The 20,942-nt window shown below is 40.4% G+C and overlaps 1 protein-coding gene across 4 annotated transcripts in view; it reads left to right on the top strand.

Annotated features, from left to right (window-relative positions):
• Nucleotides 1-20,942, top strand: part of PARD3B (par-3 family cell polarity regulator beta) — an 894,180-nt gene that overhangs the window by 283,110 nt on the left and 590,128 nt on the right. For all 4 annotated transcript variants that reach the window (XM_061607918.1, XM_061607919.1, XM_061607920.1 and 1 more), the window contains exon 11: nt 6,882-7,067. In XM_061607918.1, the coding sequence (XP_061463902.1) occupies nt 6,882-7,067 (186 nt within the window). The remainder of the gene's footprint in view (nt 1-6,881; nt 7,068-20,942) is intronic.

Below are 20,942 nucleotides of genomic sequence, written 5' to 3'. Positions count from 1 at the left end.
ATCAATGGCTACTAGCCACAATGGCTATGTTCTTCCTCCACTATTTCATCTCCACTGTCAGAGGTAGTGTGCCTCTGAATACCAGTTGCTGGGAATCACAAGTGGGGAGAGCACTGTTGCATTCAGGTCCTGCTTGAAGGCTTCCCATGGGCATCTGGTTGGCCACTGCAACAACAGGATGGTGGATTAGATGGGCCTTTCCTCAGATCCAGCAGGACTCTTCTTGTGTTCTTATTTTCTTAACCATTCCGGGGGGAGGATGAGGAATGATGAAGGATTTATTCCTATCATCTTCCCTTTCATGCGGGAATAGATTACTTCTGCACAGCAAGCAGTATAACAGTTTCCCACAGTGCTACTGTCACCAAATGGTCAGAGCAAACACACCCTAAACAATTAGGTGCTGTATGCATGAGCAGCATCTTTGTTGAGATACTACTAATGGCTTTCTATTCCTTAAGCTAAAGCAGATCAAGCCTGATTTTATTTCTTATTTTTACTACAGATTTTGCAGGGCATTACAGTAAACTGTGAAGGTAGTAAAACTGATATCATTTGTGAGAATACAGAAGTGTGTTACTTTCCACTGATTTGAAGACCTGATGTGAAGAGATGTGATCAGAATGGATTCTTCCTAAACTAGTTGCTGTACAAAGTTTTTTTTAACTTCCAGAAATTTAAATGGGATGATTATGTATCCTACCTTACAGAGATAACCCTCTATTTGAAGGACTGACCAGCTTAGATATAAATAGCCATAAGAAGGGAGAGCTTTGGAGTTGTCCATTCTCAGCAGACTGAGTAGAAGTATGGGTCACTAGTCACAGCTTTCCCCACTATGGCCAGAAGTATTTCTACTTAAATACATCATTATTTCCAAATGTGCATCTGTACATGCACATTTTATTCAAATGCATCCTCTGGTGGTTTTTTGTTTGTATATGTGATGCATTTATTATTTTTGGCACTGTGAAAGTGTCCACTCTAAATTTTAAAGAGTTGCACAATTATTAGTAGTATTAGTATTTTGATTTATTGCCCATCCTTCAACCAAAGGTTCCTGGGCGGGTCACAACCGTTTAAAAATACATCAATAGAAAGTTAAAACCAACCTAAAATCATATCACAAAAAATAGGGTGGATCATTGAAATATGTCTCAGATGTCAAAGGCCAGAGTAAAGAGGTGCATCTTTAAGCCCTTACCTGATTTCCAAGGAGCTCTAGTGGGGTAAATAGCTGTGAAATGCTATGGATTCCAAACTGGATGTCAGCGGAGAGCAGTGGGAAACCTAATACTTGAAAATGATTTAGTATATTTTTATCTGTCGTCTCACTTCAACACATTTTAACTGTATCTATTTTGATACAGATAGCATGCCCACGCAGTCTGATGATAACCCAGCAGACTGGCGCAAAGAACTAATACTTGCAGTAACTCCCTTTTAATAAACTAATAAATCTTTGGAAAAGCATGAAACACTTGAGCACGTAAATGTGTTTGTCATGTTTTTGGTGGTGTGTTTGTTTTAGTAATCCAGTCATTTAGCTATGTATTTATGTAGGAGTATAGTTAGGCTTAGAACTGTCCTCAATCCTCTAAATTGTGTGTGTGTGTGTGTGTGTGTGTGTGTGTGTGTGTGTGTGTGTGTGTGTGTCTTTCTGTCTGTCTCTCTCTCTCTCTCTGCGTGTGTGTAAAAAAATAACAGTCTCCTGTATTGTTGCTGTTTTGGGAGGAAGCCAACCACAACAGATTCTGCTACATTGAGTTGGTTGTGATCAAGGGTTTTTCATGTTCGAAGTAAGTATTTATTAAAATACCCATAATAAAATTGTTGCAGATGGAAATTGAGAACATTCTGGAGATAGATATGAACAGGTGCACAGAATATTTGTTATTACACAAGCATTTATATAAATTGAAATAATTGCTTTATTCCAATTAATTCTGTTGCTCCATTGGAAATGGGAAGTTAGCAATTTGGTACAATAAAAACTTGGCAAAAACACAGGTGCACTTGTCTATATGAAGATCTAGGTGTGGTGCATTGACACTTGGTACAGCTATGTCCAAAAGTTTCCCAAGGAGCTGATATTGTATTGTTTATATGTTAATGGAAGAAATGAACTGTGAGGGAAATACGCTATGAGGCAAAATCTGTGTCACAGTGGTGCTATAGCCCTTAATTATCTGATAACACCTCTCTCTGCAATTCATCATAACATGGCAGTTTGTTTTTTACAGGGGAAACATGATCATGTTCTTGTGAGACAACTGAAAATACTTAATAGACTGAACAGAATATCAGTTTATAGAAGACAGACTATAGTGTAAATCAAAAAGGCATGGGGTTTCTTAGAAACATAGGAAATTGTCTTATACCGAACCAGACCACTGGTCCATCTAGTATAGCATCATCCATAATGACTGGCAGCAGTTTTGCAGGATTTCAGATGGGGTTCTCCCCCAACCCTACCTGAAGATGTTGGGGATTGAAACTGGTACCTTCTGCGTGCAAAGCAGATGCTCTACTACTGAACATCCTCCTTTCCTTCTCCACTGCCACACCTTCCCGATGGCACAGGGAGCATACCAGGTAGGACACTGCAGAAAGGAGAAGACTACTTGCGTTTAGGTTGAGGGGATTGATCTTTTAAGCATCCACATTCTTCAAACAAGAAGGTGGAGTGGAACACAGGCCCACCAGTTCTTCAGCACTCTTTAGACATGGTACTCAATGGGAGCTGTCCATAGTGGTGTAGTCATTGGCCTGCATTATTGCTTAGCCTGGCATGCTGCTTTGCCTGTCGTGCTTGCCTCACTACCTTGACTTATGGGTACCAGCTGCATAGTAGAGGCTGGTCCATTAGGGCAAATGGGGCTCTGCTTCACCAGTAGTATGCCCTTTGCCAGCCCTCATTTGCCTGCTTTCTTACTTCCAACCAGTCCAGTGTGTGACCCTATATTTAAGCTTCCTCTTCCTTAGGCTCAGTGTTGCCCTTGTAGAACTCCACAGGGAGGAGGATGGAGGCAAAACTAGAATTAGTTGGTTCTGGCTCCACCTACTGTTGGTGCCTTGCCTTCTGCCCTTGCCTTCAGTCCCAAGTGGCACCACCGTCACTGCAGCTGCAGACAGATCAGAGCAGCTCCCATTTTTCTTGAAATATGACAATATATAGGGTTGTATTATCTTGAATTTAAGATGGCTTTCCCACTCTTGCTTTGCTTTTTGTTTAAGAGACTAAAAAAAAAGATTGGACAGACTTTCAGGGTATAATCACTACAACTCCTTTAGACTTATGTATGTATCCAGGCCTTTGCTGGTGTTTAGTTTCCATTTCTGATCTTACTGAATTGATGCCTGTTTTCAGCTGCATTTGTTTTATTGCATTGTGTTTTTATTAATGTATTATATTTTTAATTTTGCACATCATCTCAAGACTGTTGTGGGAGGTGGTATTAAGAAACCCCCAAGTAAGTAGGTTAGAAAGAAAGAAACATCTCCTGGCCAGGATTTAAAGATACCCAAGGGTGCTAGAAGGTTGTTACTTGAATAGTATCCCAGCATGCAATGTAGCTGAATCCATATAGTTGGATGGAAAGGACTTTGAAAAGCAGTTTGTGATATTTGTGTGTGTGGTGTGTATGGGTTCCACTTTTTTGTATACATATTTGTTTAGATTTATGTATATACATAAACGTAATGAAAGATACAGATGTATCAACATATATTCAGTACAAAATAAACTGAAAATAACAATAACTAAAAGCTACAGGCCAACTACTATAAAGACACTCAAATTTATTGGATATTATTTTTTATTTTATTTATTTATTTATTGCACTTTTAGACCGCCCTATAGCAACAGGCTCTCAGGGCGGTGTACAACAAGATAAAAACACATTTAAAACCAGCAAATGTGAATACGACATATAAATATAAAACACATTAAAAACAGATACGACAAATATTACATTGCTCCTTTTCCTTTCACTTATCACAGGCACACCTCTAGTCCAAAATGGGGCGCTCAAATCCAGTAAGATTCCAGTCCAGATAAGATGGGCATGTCAAACAGAAAGAAAGTGAGAACCAACTCCAAATCAAGTTCAGTTTGCAGAAGAAGCAATAGTGAACATAATTGGAGGGGGGGTGTCCGATTGTGTTCTCTCATATCTACATACTTAATAAAGTCAAACCATTCCCCAATCAGGGCATAGCTTTTTTGTTGTCCCCTCATTACCAAAATAAATAAATAAATAAACTAAAACCAAATACCACACCTTGTGATACCAACAATTGTTGCCACAGTAAGATCCCTCCAATGGCATGTTAAGTGTGCCGCTATTAATACATGTCTGATCAAAGGTTTACTGTTTAAGTCCTTTTGCTCATCTACAAACGAATTGAGTAATGGCAATTGAAGGGAAAGCTGCACAGATTGATTTATTTCCCCCCCTGTATTTCTTCCAATACCTGCCCCCATAAGGCCACCACCTCTGGGCATTCCCACCACAGGTGAAAAATATGTTCCACTCACTGCCTACCCCCTCCAACAGTGAGCAGAAGCATTATGAAACATATGAAAGTTGCCTTGGGGTGGGATAGTATATGCGTTCTGATTTTAAAAGGGACAAAAAATCCCAGTGACTATGCCCAGTCTCTTAGGTACAAAAGAAGCTATTTACATCCTGGTTCTTGTCTTGAGGCATGTTAATAATGAAATCACAAATATCTTGCATTTACCTTGAACGTTCTGACTGCTGAGAAGGAAGGAATATTGCCAATCAATTAAGGAGATATAAAGGAAAAAAGGAAAGTTGGTTGCACTAACCAAGGGACATACACAGTGCTGGGAGATGAAAGAAGCTCAGCACTATTGGATATGAATGGGGGAACTGAAGATGTGGATGATGCATGGCTAAAGAAGACTGTATCAGAGAAATCAGTGAGCTGAAAGGAACCAGAACTTCTGGGGGAAGGATTAATATGTTAGGGACAGAGAAGAGAGGATGCTTAACCAGAGCAGATTTTGAGGGGGTGCAGATGGCGGGGAGGAGAAGGTGAAGTCTGCTCTGCTTGAACCTGGACAGTGCTAGATACAGCCCTCCCATATAATATTTATACATTCTAACAAAATGTACAAAATTCTGTCAACATCACACCAGTAAACTCTGCATGCGTATTTTTTGATTTATTCACTTTCAACAGATCACCATTTTGCCTCATATTTTTAGTTGTACAAAACTCCCTGTAGTTGTAGTAATATAGAGCTGGGTTTGTGATGCAAAAGCTTAGAGTCAAAGACTTAGAAACTAGAATGTCTGACTTGGTATTCTTTTATTCTAAAATAGGTCCTGGGATATAATCTTAGGCAAGTTGCCTTTATTAGAATTTTGTTATTTGCTCGTAAGAGGGAGATTTTATGCATCACTGTTTGCAGTGTACTGTTCATTTTCCAATTGTACTAGTTTGGCAGTCCTGTTTTGAAGGACTTAAACTTGCACGTGTGCATCTTTTATTGTATTTTTTTAAAAATGGAAAAGTTAACCCAGACAAGCTTGTAGGTATAGGAAAAATAAGGGAAATTGACTGCTAGATCAGACAAAAATTATTAATGTCAACATCAGGCCACTTTTATGTTTTCAGATTAAATGAAATGCATTAACTCAGTCATATTATTAAATATATTAAATATTTGCTCTTGAAACATATTGGAATTGAGGTTCAGTAGACCCTGTATTTTGTCTTCCCTTCCCCCTTCCCAATAATATGGTGGCTTCCAGACTAAAAGTATACTATTTATTTTAATTTTTCAGAGGACTAAAACCATTAAGTTTTAATTGCATTATGGGAGATTATGATTAAGTGTTTAAGGGGGAAAAACTACTTTCATCTATAGCTCACATTTCAGTGGTGCTTCACAAAAGAAATTATGTAAAGCATCCAGACTGGTGCTCTTGACTAGGGCCAAGTCAAAGTTTGTTTATACATGTGTGTGTTTTAATGAATGACAAGTGCTTCTTGTGTTGGTAATTTGGCTGCAAATAGGGATGAAATATTTGCCCCTTTAGTGTGAAGACAGGTACCATTATGTTAACTTCTGGATCATTTTTCTGACACCATTGCATAGCCAAATCTGTTTGATTACATTGCATTCTCCATACACACTGCACACATATACTGTACACGGTGTGGGAGAAGTGGGACTGTGGTCATCTGCCCCCCTCCAGTGCCCATGTGTCTGCCTCTTCAGTGTCCATTGATTGGAATTTCTTCCATGTGGCTAGCAACACAAATCTTACCAGATTTCCAATCAGATGGAGAACCTACAAAGCAACTTTCTCCTGAATAGGTGGGTTTTGGTTTTTTTACAAATATTGGCACAGTTATACTGTGATGTTATCTTGATTACATGCACCCTGATTGCTTGGGATCAGTTAGAGAGTATTAAGACACTGAAGGAGAGAAGTCAAAAATTATGTGAAAGAGACAGCACACAGGAGTACAGTACTGTGAATAAAATTGGGGATGGGCAACATGTTTGAGGGATTCCTTTAGGGACTGCATTAAGGGATAGCTTGCCTTTACTCCCCAATTCTTGTCTGTATATCACTTCTGTTTACAGAAGCCTTGAAATCATATATATTTTCAAATATGTTAATATAAATACTCTCTGTTCCATGTTTTGGGGGCAGTTCTTTCATGCTGATTTCCAGTTGACTATGTTAAAAAAGCAAAGGACATGCATTCTGTTCCTCATTGTTTGCCTCTCGGATCTTTAACTTGTGAAATGCAGATCAGGGTACCCGAGGAGTAAGTATTTATTTAACTCCTGTTAATATGTAGATGTTCTGCTTCTTTATCTGTTCATTCAACAGAAAGGAGAGCCCTACTGCAATGTTCTTTCCCTGGACACTACAGAGCAATTGACCTTTGAGATCCCTCTGAATGACTCTGGTTCAGCTGGACTTGGTGTGAGCTTAAAGGGCAACAAATCTCGAGAGACGGGGGCTGACCTTGGGATTTTTATCAAATCTATCATTCATGGAGGTGCTGCTTACAAGGTATGGGAAAACTGGATTTTTGTTTATATCAGAGTAGTATATATACTGAAGAACATAAGAATCTGTTTATACAGAACACTGCATGTACTTAAGATTATTTTCACAGCTTCCCTCTGACAACAATTTCTAGTATGGCTTACTAATGTGAGCTGTTTTTTTGCGGGGGGATCCCTTTCTTTTGGGGAGAGACAAAAACTTTTGATGGGTGATACAATTCAGCCGCGGTAGGAATTACTGAAGGAAAACCATTAGGATAACTTTCGAAATGTGCATATGGATCTCTGTCACCCTCTCTTCATTCATATGAAGCATCTCTTTTTAGGAGAGGTGAACAGGAGCTGTCTTAAAACCTTTGTAAAAGCCTGTTTGAAGTAGAGTACACTGCTTCAAAGGGCACTTTTGCACAGGGCTTTAATCCCCGCTCAGCTGATGACCGGGGATTGAATCTTGCCGCCTTGTCTGCGCAATCTTGTTTCCTGCTGGGAACAGGATTGTGCATTCTATGCAGGATTAAGCCCTGTTCTCCCGTCCATCAGGTCTTGTTGCTAGTGTGGTTTGGGAAAAATTACCTCACAGGTCAAATTGGACCCCTTGGGAGGCCATGATTGGCATGGTGTCTGTAGGTTCCCCACCTTGTAGGTCATGTATAAAGCATTGCTTACTCTTAACATCCAATAGCTTGAGAATTAAGTCTCCTGTTTTCGCTTTTGAAAACTTAGACTAGTTGCAATGAGAGCAACCTTTTCCTCTACTCCTATCAAATTGTCCAAATTCTTATGAAACTTGAAGGCTTCATAAGGGGGATAAGATAACTGGTCTCTTAAAGATTAAATCCATAGAGGAGGCAAACCTGACTTCAGCTACAATAAACTTGGCAAAAGAAACAAACAATAGATTAGCTCCCTGTCATCTTTTAAGAATATGATGAATCAGAATGCTTTGTTTGGAGGATTGACCATTCCAAATGATATCATAGAATATGAGCCAATTATCAAAATGAATTAATTGACTTTCTGTAAGTGAGTTAAGGAACAGAAACCTCAAAAGTTTATTTTAAGGTTGCATGGAAATAATTAATTTATACATGAATATTCAAAATCTTTATGAAAAATTGAACACCGTGTTCTGTCTCTACTGTGAAAGCTTATCAGACATCTGTTCAGAATGCATTTAAACAAGAAGCTGCCTTGTACTAAGTCGGACCCATTGGCCCATCTAGCTCAATTTTGTCTACACTGACTGGCTGTGGCTCTCCAGGGTTTCAGGCAGGAGTCTCCCAGCCCTTCCTGGGGATTGAGCCTGGGATCTTTTTCATGTACAGGCCAAATGGTCTAACACCAAACAATGGCCCACCCACTACATGGGTGTTGGGAATATTGCATATTGTTTGCATGTTTCAATTTACACTTAAACTGCTTAAATGATAGAAGTGTCTAGGGAAGGGGGATTATATTTCCTATATTTCTAGAGATACTTTTTTCTTACCTTACAATGAGTTCTTCTAATTTCTTAATACTGAGTGAAACTATTGCAGATTTCTGAATCTTACATATATTTTCTCATTGCACCATTAAAAAAGTGATTATAGAGATAATATTTTAGAAGGAATGTACATTATTAGTTGTTTCTACAAAAAAACCCTCATTTGTAGAGTATGAAAAGTACATTAGAAAACCAGTTCTTGAAAATACTCACATTTTTAGAATGACTTCCTTGAATTTTCACATCTTAATTAAGGGATTCACACTTCGCTTTATGTGGCAACGTTAACTGCTAAGCCGCAAGGGGGCCTCCGTAACAACACACTGCCATTTAGCAGTCTTTCTGCACTGCTTTACATAGTCCCCAGGCAACACAGGTGGACCCTATAAAGTAGCACAAAAGCAATAAAGAGACACATTTCTTGATTGTAGGAATAAATATTCACTGTCTATGAGTTGAAAGAAAGTATATTCAGTTTATACAAGAAATTAAAAATGGCTTGACCATATTTTTGTGGCATACTTAAAACAGTATTATGGACAACAATGTTTGACTTGGCAGGAGGTGTATCAGTTGTATAAAACTTAATTATTTCTGAGCTAAACAAATCAATAAAAGAAAGTGTCAAGAATAGCTAAGACTGACCAAAGTAAAATGCTTAAACCAGAGAGAATTGTGGGGAATATTTTGCATAGGTTCCTAGGATGCTCTGTGCTGAGAAAAATTAGGGCTTCTCGTACCATCCAGCTGCAGATTGTTATTCTAAAGGGAGGGAGCTGAACCTTATCTACACAGCCTGGCACTAAGGTCAGGAGGTCTGAGTTGCTATAAATTGGTGGTCTTGCCCTTGCTGTGAACTTTCGAGGCTATTCCATCAGTAAAGAGGTGCCTTAATTGGCTAATTGGCCCTCTTGCTGTTGCCAGGCAAAACCCCATAAAAAGAGGGGTGATTGTTCAGTTAGTTCCTATTCCATCTTGACTCATCTATAAGATGTTCTGTGGTATATGGAGCCAAAGGGAACCAGGCTTTTATACTTCTATGAAGTGAGTATTAACTTAGGCTAGCATTTTTTGTTATGTTTTGTCTGTTTGATCCTCTCACTGTGTTTATGTAAGTGTTGACTATGCCTAGCCCTGCTAAGGTGATTGGGCTTAAAGGAATTTATATGCTGTTCTCTTTTTATATACACATATTTAATAATATACCTCATATTATTTGGTTTGTGTTGCTTTGGGGCTTTGGCTCTGAATCTAGTAGCTTGACCACAACACTACTGACTACTGTTTTTGGGGTTGGCTAAAGGCTCCAGGAGTGTAACCAGAGTTCTTCCCTTAGGAGTCTCTGCCATTCTAATGGGTGCTCTGAGTTCCTCTTGCTCAGAGTGGGAAGCCAGGTTAAGGGGTGGTGGCAGTCTCCCTACCATATAAGGTTGGTGTTGCTCGTAACTCAGCCTTGGTAAGGTGAGGCACTGGGAGTGCCTGCCCAGGAACAATTGCCCAGGGGGTTGGGGGTTGAACCCAGGAAAAAAAGACAAGGAGTCTCTGACAGAGAGTGCCTCTGGATTTTTCCATCATGTTGTAATACAATTAATATGCTACACTTGTTTTAATCTATAAGATTTGAGAATATGTAAACAACTAAAAATTCAAAAATACTATCTAATTATTTAACAGTACACTCCCTTTTTCCTAAATGAACATTATTTTTTAAAGTAAATTCCTAAAGATTCTTTCCCTGAAGAAACACTTTTTCATCAATTTATATACCTTCATCTCCTGGTACTCCTCTAAGTAGGACATTTTGCAGCATGGCTGATATATGCGTTATTGAATATATATTAATCAAGGTATTGGCAAGCATGGTAAATATTCAGCACTGAGTTGCCTTTATTCCCTTTCTTAGAGGGAAAAGGCCATTCCTTTCATTTATATGAAAATGGTGGCGTTTTTAGCACCTGAATTTTAGTTGTTAATTGCATTATTTCCTTCCAAGCACAAATTAAATTTAAAATTTGGACCTTGCAGCTGTAAGTTAATGAAGCTAGATCTGCATATACAACATATATAGCTTTCCTTGTTTCTTGTATACATTTTTAAAAGATTATTTATTTTGTCGAGGATATATTTGGCAATATTTAAAAAGCAGGACTTAGCCTGAGATGGAGATTTTTAAAAAACAACGCTGCAAAACAAAGCTTTGGTGATTACTGATGGACTCCTTTTCTTTTTCCCTTGAACAACTGTGTCTTCATTTCAATAGTTTGTTTGCATTATACTTCTCTCCCTTTGCCCTTCTATTTCCACATACAGGTCTTGGACTTGAGTGCATTTTATTCCAATCAAGTTTAGTAGATATTGACTAAATTGGGAGAACTCACATTTGTCTCACTATGGGATCTGATCTACCCTGACCCATGATCCATTGAAATAGAGCCGCCCCCACTTTGCAATTTGGGCATTACTTAGTACAATGGTGAAAGTTGTGGGGCAAGGACAGAGAGAAAACATGTAAGCTGAAAGCATTTCCTGCTCTTTCTACTTCTCTATGTATGTTGTGCAGCAAGCCCCCTAGGAGGCAGCACAGCATGTATTCATGGGGGACATTGGTCGCCTGGGGTGGAAAAAGCTTTGAAATTCCATTCCTGTTGTTCGGAATAGTTTTTTTTGGGGGGGGGTCTACCTTGTATAGTATTAGTTTCTGCTATAAAAACTTCCAACTAGGTACAAACAAAATTAATAGTTCACATGAATATGCACATCTGTGGGTTTGATATATATCTTATACACACACACACACACACACACTCAACATCAGGGTAGGGTCACATTGTTAGCATGAAAATTATATATCTTTAATTTTTGTTGCTGTTCTTAATTTTATGCATTTGTCCCTTTAAGTACATTCTACTTCTTCCTAGAGTTATAAATGTTGTTTGCTTAAGGATATACATTGAATTTAAGTGAACTGAAGTTCTGCTGTGAAACTTATTACATATAAAATCACTCCTTTTATAAGGATAGCCCCTTTACAGATAGATTGTGATAATCAAGAGGACAGAATGTGAGTGTGAAGCTGGTCTAATAAATGAGTTTCAAATATGCCTTGGGATAGCATTCAGGAAAGAGGTTAATATTGAAGCAAATTCAATTGTTTTCCCACTGTAATATTGTACTAGAAATACTGTTCTTAGTTATAAAGGGGAATTGACTGCTCTGTAAAATGACAGTATAGTGCTTTAGCAATTGTAGGGAATGACTTTCCCAACACTCAGAATCTAAAGCTTACTCTAGTGAAGGAGAAGTAGTGTTCAAATGCTGACTATGAGGTTATGAGCTTCATCTGTTTTAGCAGTGAGCACTATGAACTTGAGGCTTCTATTCAAGCCTGCATGGTGTACTGGTTAAGGTGTTGGACTACGACCTGGAAGACGAGGTTTCGAATCCCCATATAGCCATGAAGCTCACTGGGTGACCTTGGGCCAGTCACTGCCTCTCAGCCTCATGAAAACCCTATTCAGAGGGTCGCCATAAGTCGGAATCGACTTGAAGGCAGTACACGGTATAGATGGGCCTCTCCCTTCTCCCTCCATAATCTCTTCCTGAGGTATGTGCAAACCAGGGGCTGAGCAGAAGGTAGATTAGGATCTACTGGTAGATCTCCACATTATTTGAAGTAGATTGGCAAAGATTTCTCACACTCTTATGGAAGCATAAAAATAGACCTCCCCACCCTAAATTATGCTACTGAAATGAAGAAAGCCAGGTGGATGGGAACCAGGAATTGATTTGTTTGTGGAACTATTGTGAGCTCCATTCAGTTCTGCAAAAACTCCCAGGCTCAGCATTATCTAATTCTAAGTGCTTGTCTTTTGCACCTGGATCCAGTTAGTGGATCTTAGGGTTCTGGTTTTAAAATGTAGATCGTGAAAGCCTGGAGTCTGCACAGTGCTGATGTAAATTGCTGCTTGCTCTGAGGATTTTGGTGGTAGAGCCAAGAACAGGCATGGAGAAGCCCTGGCCCTCCAGATATTGTTACTCATCATCCCTGACTGTTGGCAATACTGACTGGGGCTAATGGGAATTGGAGTCCAATACATATCAAAGGCCACAAGTTCTTCATTCCTGGCCTAGCAGAAAAAATTGGACAGTCAGCAGATCCAGTTAAATCCAAATTAATACTAAACTAGAAGTTATGTAAATACCACATCTCTAAATTATTGTTGTTTACCAGGCCCAATTCAAGGTGTTGGTTTTGACCTTTAAAACCCTATACGGTTTTAGCCCAGTCTATCTGAAGGAGCGCCTCCAGCATCGTCAGGGATGCCGCTCAACAAGATCAGCCTCAGAAGACCTTCTCTCTATCCCACCGGTTAAAACAGCTAGACTGGTGAGGACTAGAGAGAGGGCTTTTTCAATAGTGGCCCCCACTCTGTGGAACTCTCTCCCAAATGATCTCCGCCATGCCCCTTCTATGATAAGCTTCCGCCGGGCCTTGAAGACCTGGCTCTTCAGGCAGGCTTTTGGGGTGGGTTAGGTTTCTTACTGTTATGGTTTTAAATTTTAATGTTTTAATGTATTGTTTTATCTTGTACGTCGCCCAGAGTGGCTGGACAACCAGCCAGATGGGCGACTAATAAATTAAATAAATAATTAAATAAAAATATATTTAATTAATTTTTAGAATAGGTAGAATGTATTTTAAATAGTATTCTTATAAAAGATGATATATTTTAAGGATATCTGAATTCTTCCCTACAAGCTGAGTAATGGCTCATAAAATAAATACCAAAGTCTGGTAAGCATTTTTTCCCTCGGGTATCATACCATCAGGTGGACTGCCTAACATCCGAAGGCAGGAATGCACAGGAGTCAAGACTTGAGCTGCTACTTCTGGTCCTCACTCCAGTCCATTCCTGCTGTCGTCCGAGGGAGTTCTCTCCTAGCCTTAGCGTTGCTAACTCTCTTGTGTTGTCTTGCTTTGGTTGTGAGTTTGTTGTTGTTGTTGTTATATGACTTCAAGTCGATTACGACTTATGGCAACCCTATGAAACAGTGACCTCCAATAGCATCTGTTATAAACCACCCTGTTCAGATCTTGTAAGTTCAGGTCTGTGGCTTCCTTTATGGAATCAATCCATCTCTTGTTTGGTCTTCCTCTTTTTCTACTCCCTTCTGTTTTTCCCAGCATTATTGTCTTTTCTAGTGAATCAGGTCTTCTCATGATGTGTCCAAAGTATGATAACTCAATTTCATCATTTTAGCTTCTAGTGATAGTTCTGGTTTAATTTGTTCTAACATCCAATTATTGGTCTTTTTTGCAGTCAATGGTATGCGCAAAGCTCTCCTCCAACACCACATTTTTAATGAGTTGATTTTTCTCTTACCTGCTTTTTTCACTGTCCAGCTTTCACATGTCTATTGAGTGGGGATGTGAGGTTTCCCTTGATTTGTGAACTCCGCTTTGGCCTTCCCACCAACCTATGGAGCTTGTGGCTGCAGCTCCTAGCCAATTTTTATCAAGTTCACAGCTGTCATTTTTGACCTTTGGCTTCCTTCTCTCCTTAAGGGGCTTGAGGCTGCAGCCCCTGCAGTTTCTCCCCCTCTACCTTTGTCAGTGGGGCTCATGGCTATGACCCCAGCTCATTAGCAAAGTCGGCTGTTGTGGCTCCTAGCCTTTGCCCTCCTCCACAGAGCTCGCAGTTACAGCCCTTTGTGGCAGCAATTATTCTCCCCTCACCTGACTTCTCTCAGATGGAGCTTGTGGCAGTAGCTCAAGGCTTCCTGGTGTAAAGCTCACAGCTTTGTTTTCAGGGAGATGTCCATTAGCTTGCTGCCTGGTTCTTTTTGTCTCTGCTGCAAATTCCTGCCTTTTTTGCTGTCTGTCATCAGTTTCTTCTTTCTTCTGTCCTCTGCCTACCATTTTGTTTTTCACATCTTTTCTTGTGCTTTTTCTCTTTGTCTTTTAATGTCCCTTTGTCTTATCTTTAGACTGTCAAACTATTTTCTCCTTTATTTCTCTTATCCCTCTCTTTTAACCAATTCCGATGTGAATTTCAATCTTTTACTTGAAGTCTGACAGCAACCCCCCACCCCAGTGTGTGTGTGCTTTTGGCTCCTGTTTTTTCCACCGTACTCCCCATCTTGTGCGTGTGTTGATACTTGGATACCACACCCCTCTACCATGTGTGTACATACCATGGTGGGTCCAGCTGTACCTGCAGATCTTATTACCCAGACCTGTGAAGTGACACAGAAGGCCACATCGCACACTCTTCCTTCTCAACCCACACCTGCTTCTAAGCATAAAGTTACCAAGCAAGGGCCTTCTAAATCAATTTCAAAATCTAAGCATTCCAAACACAGATGGCTGCCAGGTGGGCCTGCTGCATGGGCATTCCTGCCCTCTTGGGGGGGGGTTACCTGCTTATGATGTTGCAGTCAAGGAGAAGCCACTGTCTGAGGAAGATGTCTGTGTCTGAGAGAGATTGGTGGCCCTGTTCACTCACAGTCTGTCTCTTCAGATGAGAAATGGTGGCTTTTCAGCCCAGCCCCCCCACCCCCAGTATCTGAGAATCCTGGATTATCTTAAGTTTCCGTTCAAACAGTGCCTTCTTCTGTTCCAGCTTCTTTCACTTCTCCTCAGCAACTTAGGCCTTTTACTGATACAGTTCAACTGGAGTCATCTTTGCCTCCTGCACATGTTCTTGTGGATTTCCAGTTTACTCCCGAATTTGTTTCTCTTTTAAGTTCAATTTCTTCTGAACTGAGGAGGTCTGCTGTGACACCTCAGCCTCCAGCTCAGGTTGCTAGCCTGTACCATCAGTCCAAGGAGCTTTGTGATGCTTCTTTGAATACTTTTGATGTCCCAAGGGGCAGGGACCACCATCAGAGTTCCCTGGATGAGGGGGCAGACCCACACAATCCATTTATTACTCCTGAGGGAGGTGCAGTGAATCTGAGGTGGAGGATTCCTCTCATCATCTTTTTGAGTGAGTCAACTTTCTGCCTCTGTTCTGGAGAACAGTTGACGTTTTAGGTCTTGAGACGCCTTCATCAGAACCTGCTCCAGACCTGGTTAAGGGTGCCAAAGTTTTAAAGGCACCCAGGTCTGCTGTTCATTCAATTTCAGTTCCTATTCCCATGGACAGATTGGGCAAAGGATGAATAGGCTTGTCCACTTCATGCCTGCTGGGTGACAGCTTTCGCTAACAAGTACCATTTGTTGGATCGTGAGTTCATGAGTCTGTTGAAAGACCCAGCAATGGATACACCCACTTCTACTTTGGTTTCCAAATCTCTCCTTCCCAAAGAAGGGGACTCTCAGTTTAAGAATGCTTATGAATGGAGATTGGTTTTTGCCCTCAGGAACACTCATGATCTCACTGCTTACTCTGTCTGGGCTTTGTGTGCCTCATCTTGGTTCACTAGATCCTCTGTTCTCTGGCTTGATGAGGTCTTAGACAATAGTGGATAATTTGCTGCTGCTGTATTGAATTGTTTATTACTCTAATTTATTTTATATGATGCTTTATTATTCTAATATGGTTGTATGATGCATGCCTTTTTATTTGATTGCTTTGTAACATGCCCCAAGATTCTTACAAATGAAGGGTGGGGGGGAAATTATAATAAATACCAATCCTAAAAAACTGTAGCAGTAAAATTGTCCAAATTTACTGAATGGAGGAGAAATATAAAAGAGAATGCCAAAATATGTCCTACAATGTATATGTGAAAAGAATTTAAAATAGATTCTTCTTGCTGCTGAAATAAAATTAGATTGGACTATATTAGTAATAAAGTGATTGTACGCACAAGTTTTACAAAACAGACAGTTAAAATATTTAAAATGTTTTCAGTTTTTATATGATGATATATTGGATAATTGATATTGATGATGACATGTTTGTATATTTATATAAATGTTTTTATATTTGTATTTTTCTAAAGAATAACAATAATAAAATATATAATTTTTAATACATGTTTCTTCAGAAGGTAATATTGTTTACCACCCATAAAGTGTCTCTGAAGCCTTTGTTGTAAACATTTGCTAAATTTTAAATAGAATATTTATGTAAAGGTCCTTTGCAGTCTTGGATCTTAAAAATGTATTACTGATACTGTATTAGTATTAAACATGCTCCAAATGTCTGTAAGTATTCTTATTGTATCCAAGAGTGAGATTCCTTTCGTGCATGATGTTGCACCCTCACAAAACTTTTTAGATTAGAATTCTTGTGTTTACTGTAAGCTGCCATCTCTTGTCTCACTAATTTTGGTTTATTTTTCCATCCTATTCATACCCACTTTTCCTTTGTGTTAGTGCTTACTGTTCTGTACCCTATTTTTGTAATTGCTTTCATCACTATTTATAGGGAGAAAATGTTCAGTTAGACTTGGCATCGATGTAACATTGAATATATTGAGTGCTTTAATTATGGGGGATCAGAATTGAAAATATACATATTATGGATCAGTAAGACATATGAGAGATGTAAGCAACTCTGATGAATGCCTATAGAAAACTCTTAATGAGTGTATGATTGAATCAAATTCACTGCAAGCAGGCTAATGGTTTTTCAATTCTGCTTCTTCTACTGTGAATCTTTTTTTACCACAAACCCTTTCAGCCCATATTAGGTTTCTTTAGGTTTATGGCATCGACATGAATGACTTGAGCTAAGATGTCTCTCAGATAAAAAAAATCACTTCCTTAATAAGTATATTGTTATATTGATCTTGTAATTTTATTATTGTATATGTTTCTATGTTTGCCGCCCAGAGAGCTGTTTGCTAGTCGGGCGGGATATAAGCTGAATAAAATAAAATAAATAATAAATAAATAAATAAATAAGTACTACTGTATCTTTATGATTAAGGGGGAGATTGTATACTGTTGGGTATCCATTAATCAGTTGCAGATACTACATTTTGAAATGGCATACACCTTGAAATCCTGTTTTTGCAATACATGGTTCACTCCCATTATTTTTTTATTTATTAAATTTCTATCCCGCCCTTCCTCCCAGAAGGAGCCCAGAAGGCAAACAAGTAACAAAATGTCCCCAAACAAGTTTAAAAAATCTTAAAACATCTGTGTGTGTTTTTTTAAAAATTAAAAACATCTTAAAATACACTTCCAAAACAGATGCAAACTGGGGTAAGGTCTCTACTTAAAAGGATTGTTGAAAGATGAAGGTCTTCAGTAGGCACAGAAATGACAATAGAGATGGCACATCTAATATTTAAAGGTAGTTAATTTCAAAGGGTAGGTACCACACACTAAAGATCCACTTCCTGTGTTATGTGGAATGGACCTCCTGATAAAATGGTATCTGCAGGAGGCCCTCACCTGAAGAGTGCAGTGACCAACTGGGTATATAAAAGGCAAGGTGATATTTCAGGTATTCTGGTCCCAAGCTGTATAGGGCTTTATACACAAAAACCAGACCCTTGAACTTAGCCCAGCAGCTGGAAAACATATTGCTTATGTCCTACCCCAGTGAGCAGTTGCACTGCTGCTTTTTGCACTAGCTGCAGCTTCTGGACCAACCTCAAGGGCAGTCCTACATAGAGCACATTACAGTAATCTAGGACGGAGGTTACCAGTACATGGACGACAATAGTCAGGATATCCGCTGTAATCAGTTTGCCGATCACTTCCAGAATAAGATCTCATGTATCCGCCAGGACCTAGACTCTCAAGTTATAGCAGTAGATCCTAGTGAGATGTCCGGAGCACAGTCTTGTCCTGTTTTGTTGGATGAGCTTCAGTTGGTTCAACTCGAGGACGTGGACAAGGTGCTTGGACAGGTACGTGCAACCACTTCGGTACTGGATCCTTGCCCCTCCTGGCTGATAAAAACTAGTAGGAATGGAACAGGTAGCTGGGCCAAGGAAGTGATAAATGCCTCTTTACGAGAGGGAGTGGTCCCAGGCTGTCTGAAAGAGGCAGTGGTGAGACCACTCCTGAAAAAGCCTTCCTTGGACCCAGACAATTTTAACAGCTACAGGCCAGTGGCGAATGTTCCATTCCTGGGCAAGGTCTTGGAACGGCTGGTGGCTGGCCAGCTCCAGGCGCTATTGGATGAAACTGATTATCTAGATCCATTTCAATCGGGTTTTAGGCCCGGTTTTGGCACTGAGACAGCCTTGGTCGCCCTGTACGATGACCTATGTCGGGAAAGAGACAGAGGGAGTGTAACTCTGTTGATTCTCCTTGATCTCTCAGCGGCTTTTGATACCATCGACCATGGTATCCTTCTGGAGAGGCTCGCGGAGTTGGGAGTTGGAGGTACTGCTTGGCAGTGGTTCCGCTCCTACTTGGCGGGTCGTCTCCAGAAGGTAGTGCTTGGGGAACATTGCTCGACACCGCGGGCTCTCCAATATGGGGTCCCGCAGGGGTCAGTTTTGTCCCCCCTGCTTTTTAATATCTACATGAAGCCGTTGGGAGAGGTCATCAGGAGTTTTGGAGTGCGTTGTCATCAGTATGCTGATGACACGCAGCTCTACTTCTCCTTTTCATCTTCTTCAGGTGAGGCTGTCGATTTGCTGAACCGTTGCCTGGCCTCGACAATGGACTGGATGAGAGTTAACAAACTGAAGCTCAATCCAGACAAGACTGAGATGCTGTTGGTGGACGGGTTCTCTGATCGGATGGTGGATATATACCCTGTCCTGGACGGGGTTACACTCCCCCTAAAGGACCGGGTTCGTAGTCTGGGAGTCTTTTTAGACTCTTCCCTCTCACTTGAGGCTCAAGTAGCCTCGGTGGTTAGGAATGCGTTTTACCAACTTCGGTTGGTAGCCCAGCTACGTCCCTATTTGAGTAAAGAGGACCTTACATCAGTGGTACATGCTCTGGTAACCTCACGTTTGGATTACTGTAATGCGCTTTACGTAGGGCTACCTTTGAAGACAGTTCGGAAGCTACAACTAGTGCAAAATGCGGCGGCCAGATTGCTGACAAGGACCAAGCGGTCCGAGCATATAACACCTGTTCTGGCCAGCTTGCACTGGTTGCCAATATGTTTCTGGGCTAGATTCAAAGTGTTGGTATTAACCTATAAAGCCTTATACGGTGCGGGACCACGATACCTTGCGGAACGCCTCTTCCGATATGAACCGGCCCGTGCACTACGTTCTGCTACGAAGGCCCTCCTCCGGGTTCCAACTCACAGGGAGGCCCGGAGGGTGATGACAAGATCTAGGGCCTTCTCAGTGGTGGCCCCCGAACTATGGAACAGTCTCCCCGAGGAAGTACGCCTGGCGCCGACTCTGCTCTCCTTCCGGCGCCAGGTCAAAACCTTCCTATTCTCTGAAGCATTTTAAATTACACTGATTTAATTTTAAAAATGTTTATTGTGTTGGATTGTTGCTTGTATTTTAGTATTGTTTTGTTATTTATTGTATTTTTATGCTGTTTTATGTTCACCGCCCAGAGAGCTATTGCTAGTCGGGCGGTATATAAATTTAATAAATAAATAAAATAAATAAATCCTGGTCCAGAAATGGCCGCAGCTTACCAGCCAGAGTTAGTAAAAGGCAAGCTAGTTATAGCCACTAAGGTCACCTGGGCCTCAAGTGACAAACATGGGTCCAGGAGCACCCCTAGACTATGAACCTGCTCTTTCAGAGAGACTATGACCCCATCCAAAGCAGGCAACTGACCAATTATCTCAAGTCAGGAACCACATACCCACAGTGACTCCATCTTGCTAAGATTCAGCCTCAATTTATTGGCCCTCATCTAGCCCACTATTGAGTTGAGGCACCAATCCAGGTCTTGCATGGCCTCTCCTGATCCAGATGTTACAGAGGAACAGAGCTGGGTATCATCAGCATACTGCTGACACTTTGCCCCAAATCTTCTCATGACCACTCCCAATGGTTTCATATACATGTTAAACAGTGCTGGGGACAATATAGTACTTTGGGGCACCCTACAACACAACTGCCAGTGGACCAAAAGACAATAATCCAATGCTGTTCTCTGAAACCAGCCCTGGAGATAGGACCAGAACCACTTAATTTATCTTTCTTGATAACCCTGAAGAAACCAAGGGCTTAAATTTCAGTGTAACAAACCCATGAACAAAAATATTGGATACGTACCAATAGATAGGGATTTGAGAATGTGCTTGGTGCTTTGGCATTGTTGTATCATCTGTGTACAGCAGGGTTAGGGAACCTGTGGCCCTCCAGAAGTTGTTGGGCTCCCAACTTCCATCAGCCACCAAACAGGATGGGCAATGGTCAAGGATGATGGGAGTTGTAATGAAGCAACATCTGGAAGGCCACAGATTCCTCATCTCTGGCGTATTATAGGGGTGCTACACAAAATCTGGTTTGTGATCAGAAATTTCATTTTTTTAAAAGGCAAATTAACCC

This window comes from Rhineura floridana, chromosome 2 (genome assembly GCF_030035675.1).
Source record: "Rhineura floridana isolate rRhiFlo1 chromosome 2, rRhiFlo1.hap2, whole genome shotgun sequence".
Lineage (NCBI taxonomy): Eukaryota > Metazoa > Chordata > Lepidosauria > Squamata > Rhineuridae > Rhineura > Rhineura floridana.
The sequence above is the reverse complement of the archived record's forward strand: the minus strand, read 5'-3'. Positions and strand labels throughout refer to the sequence as shown.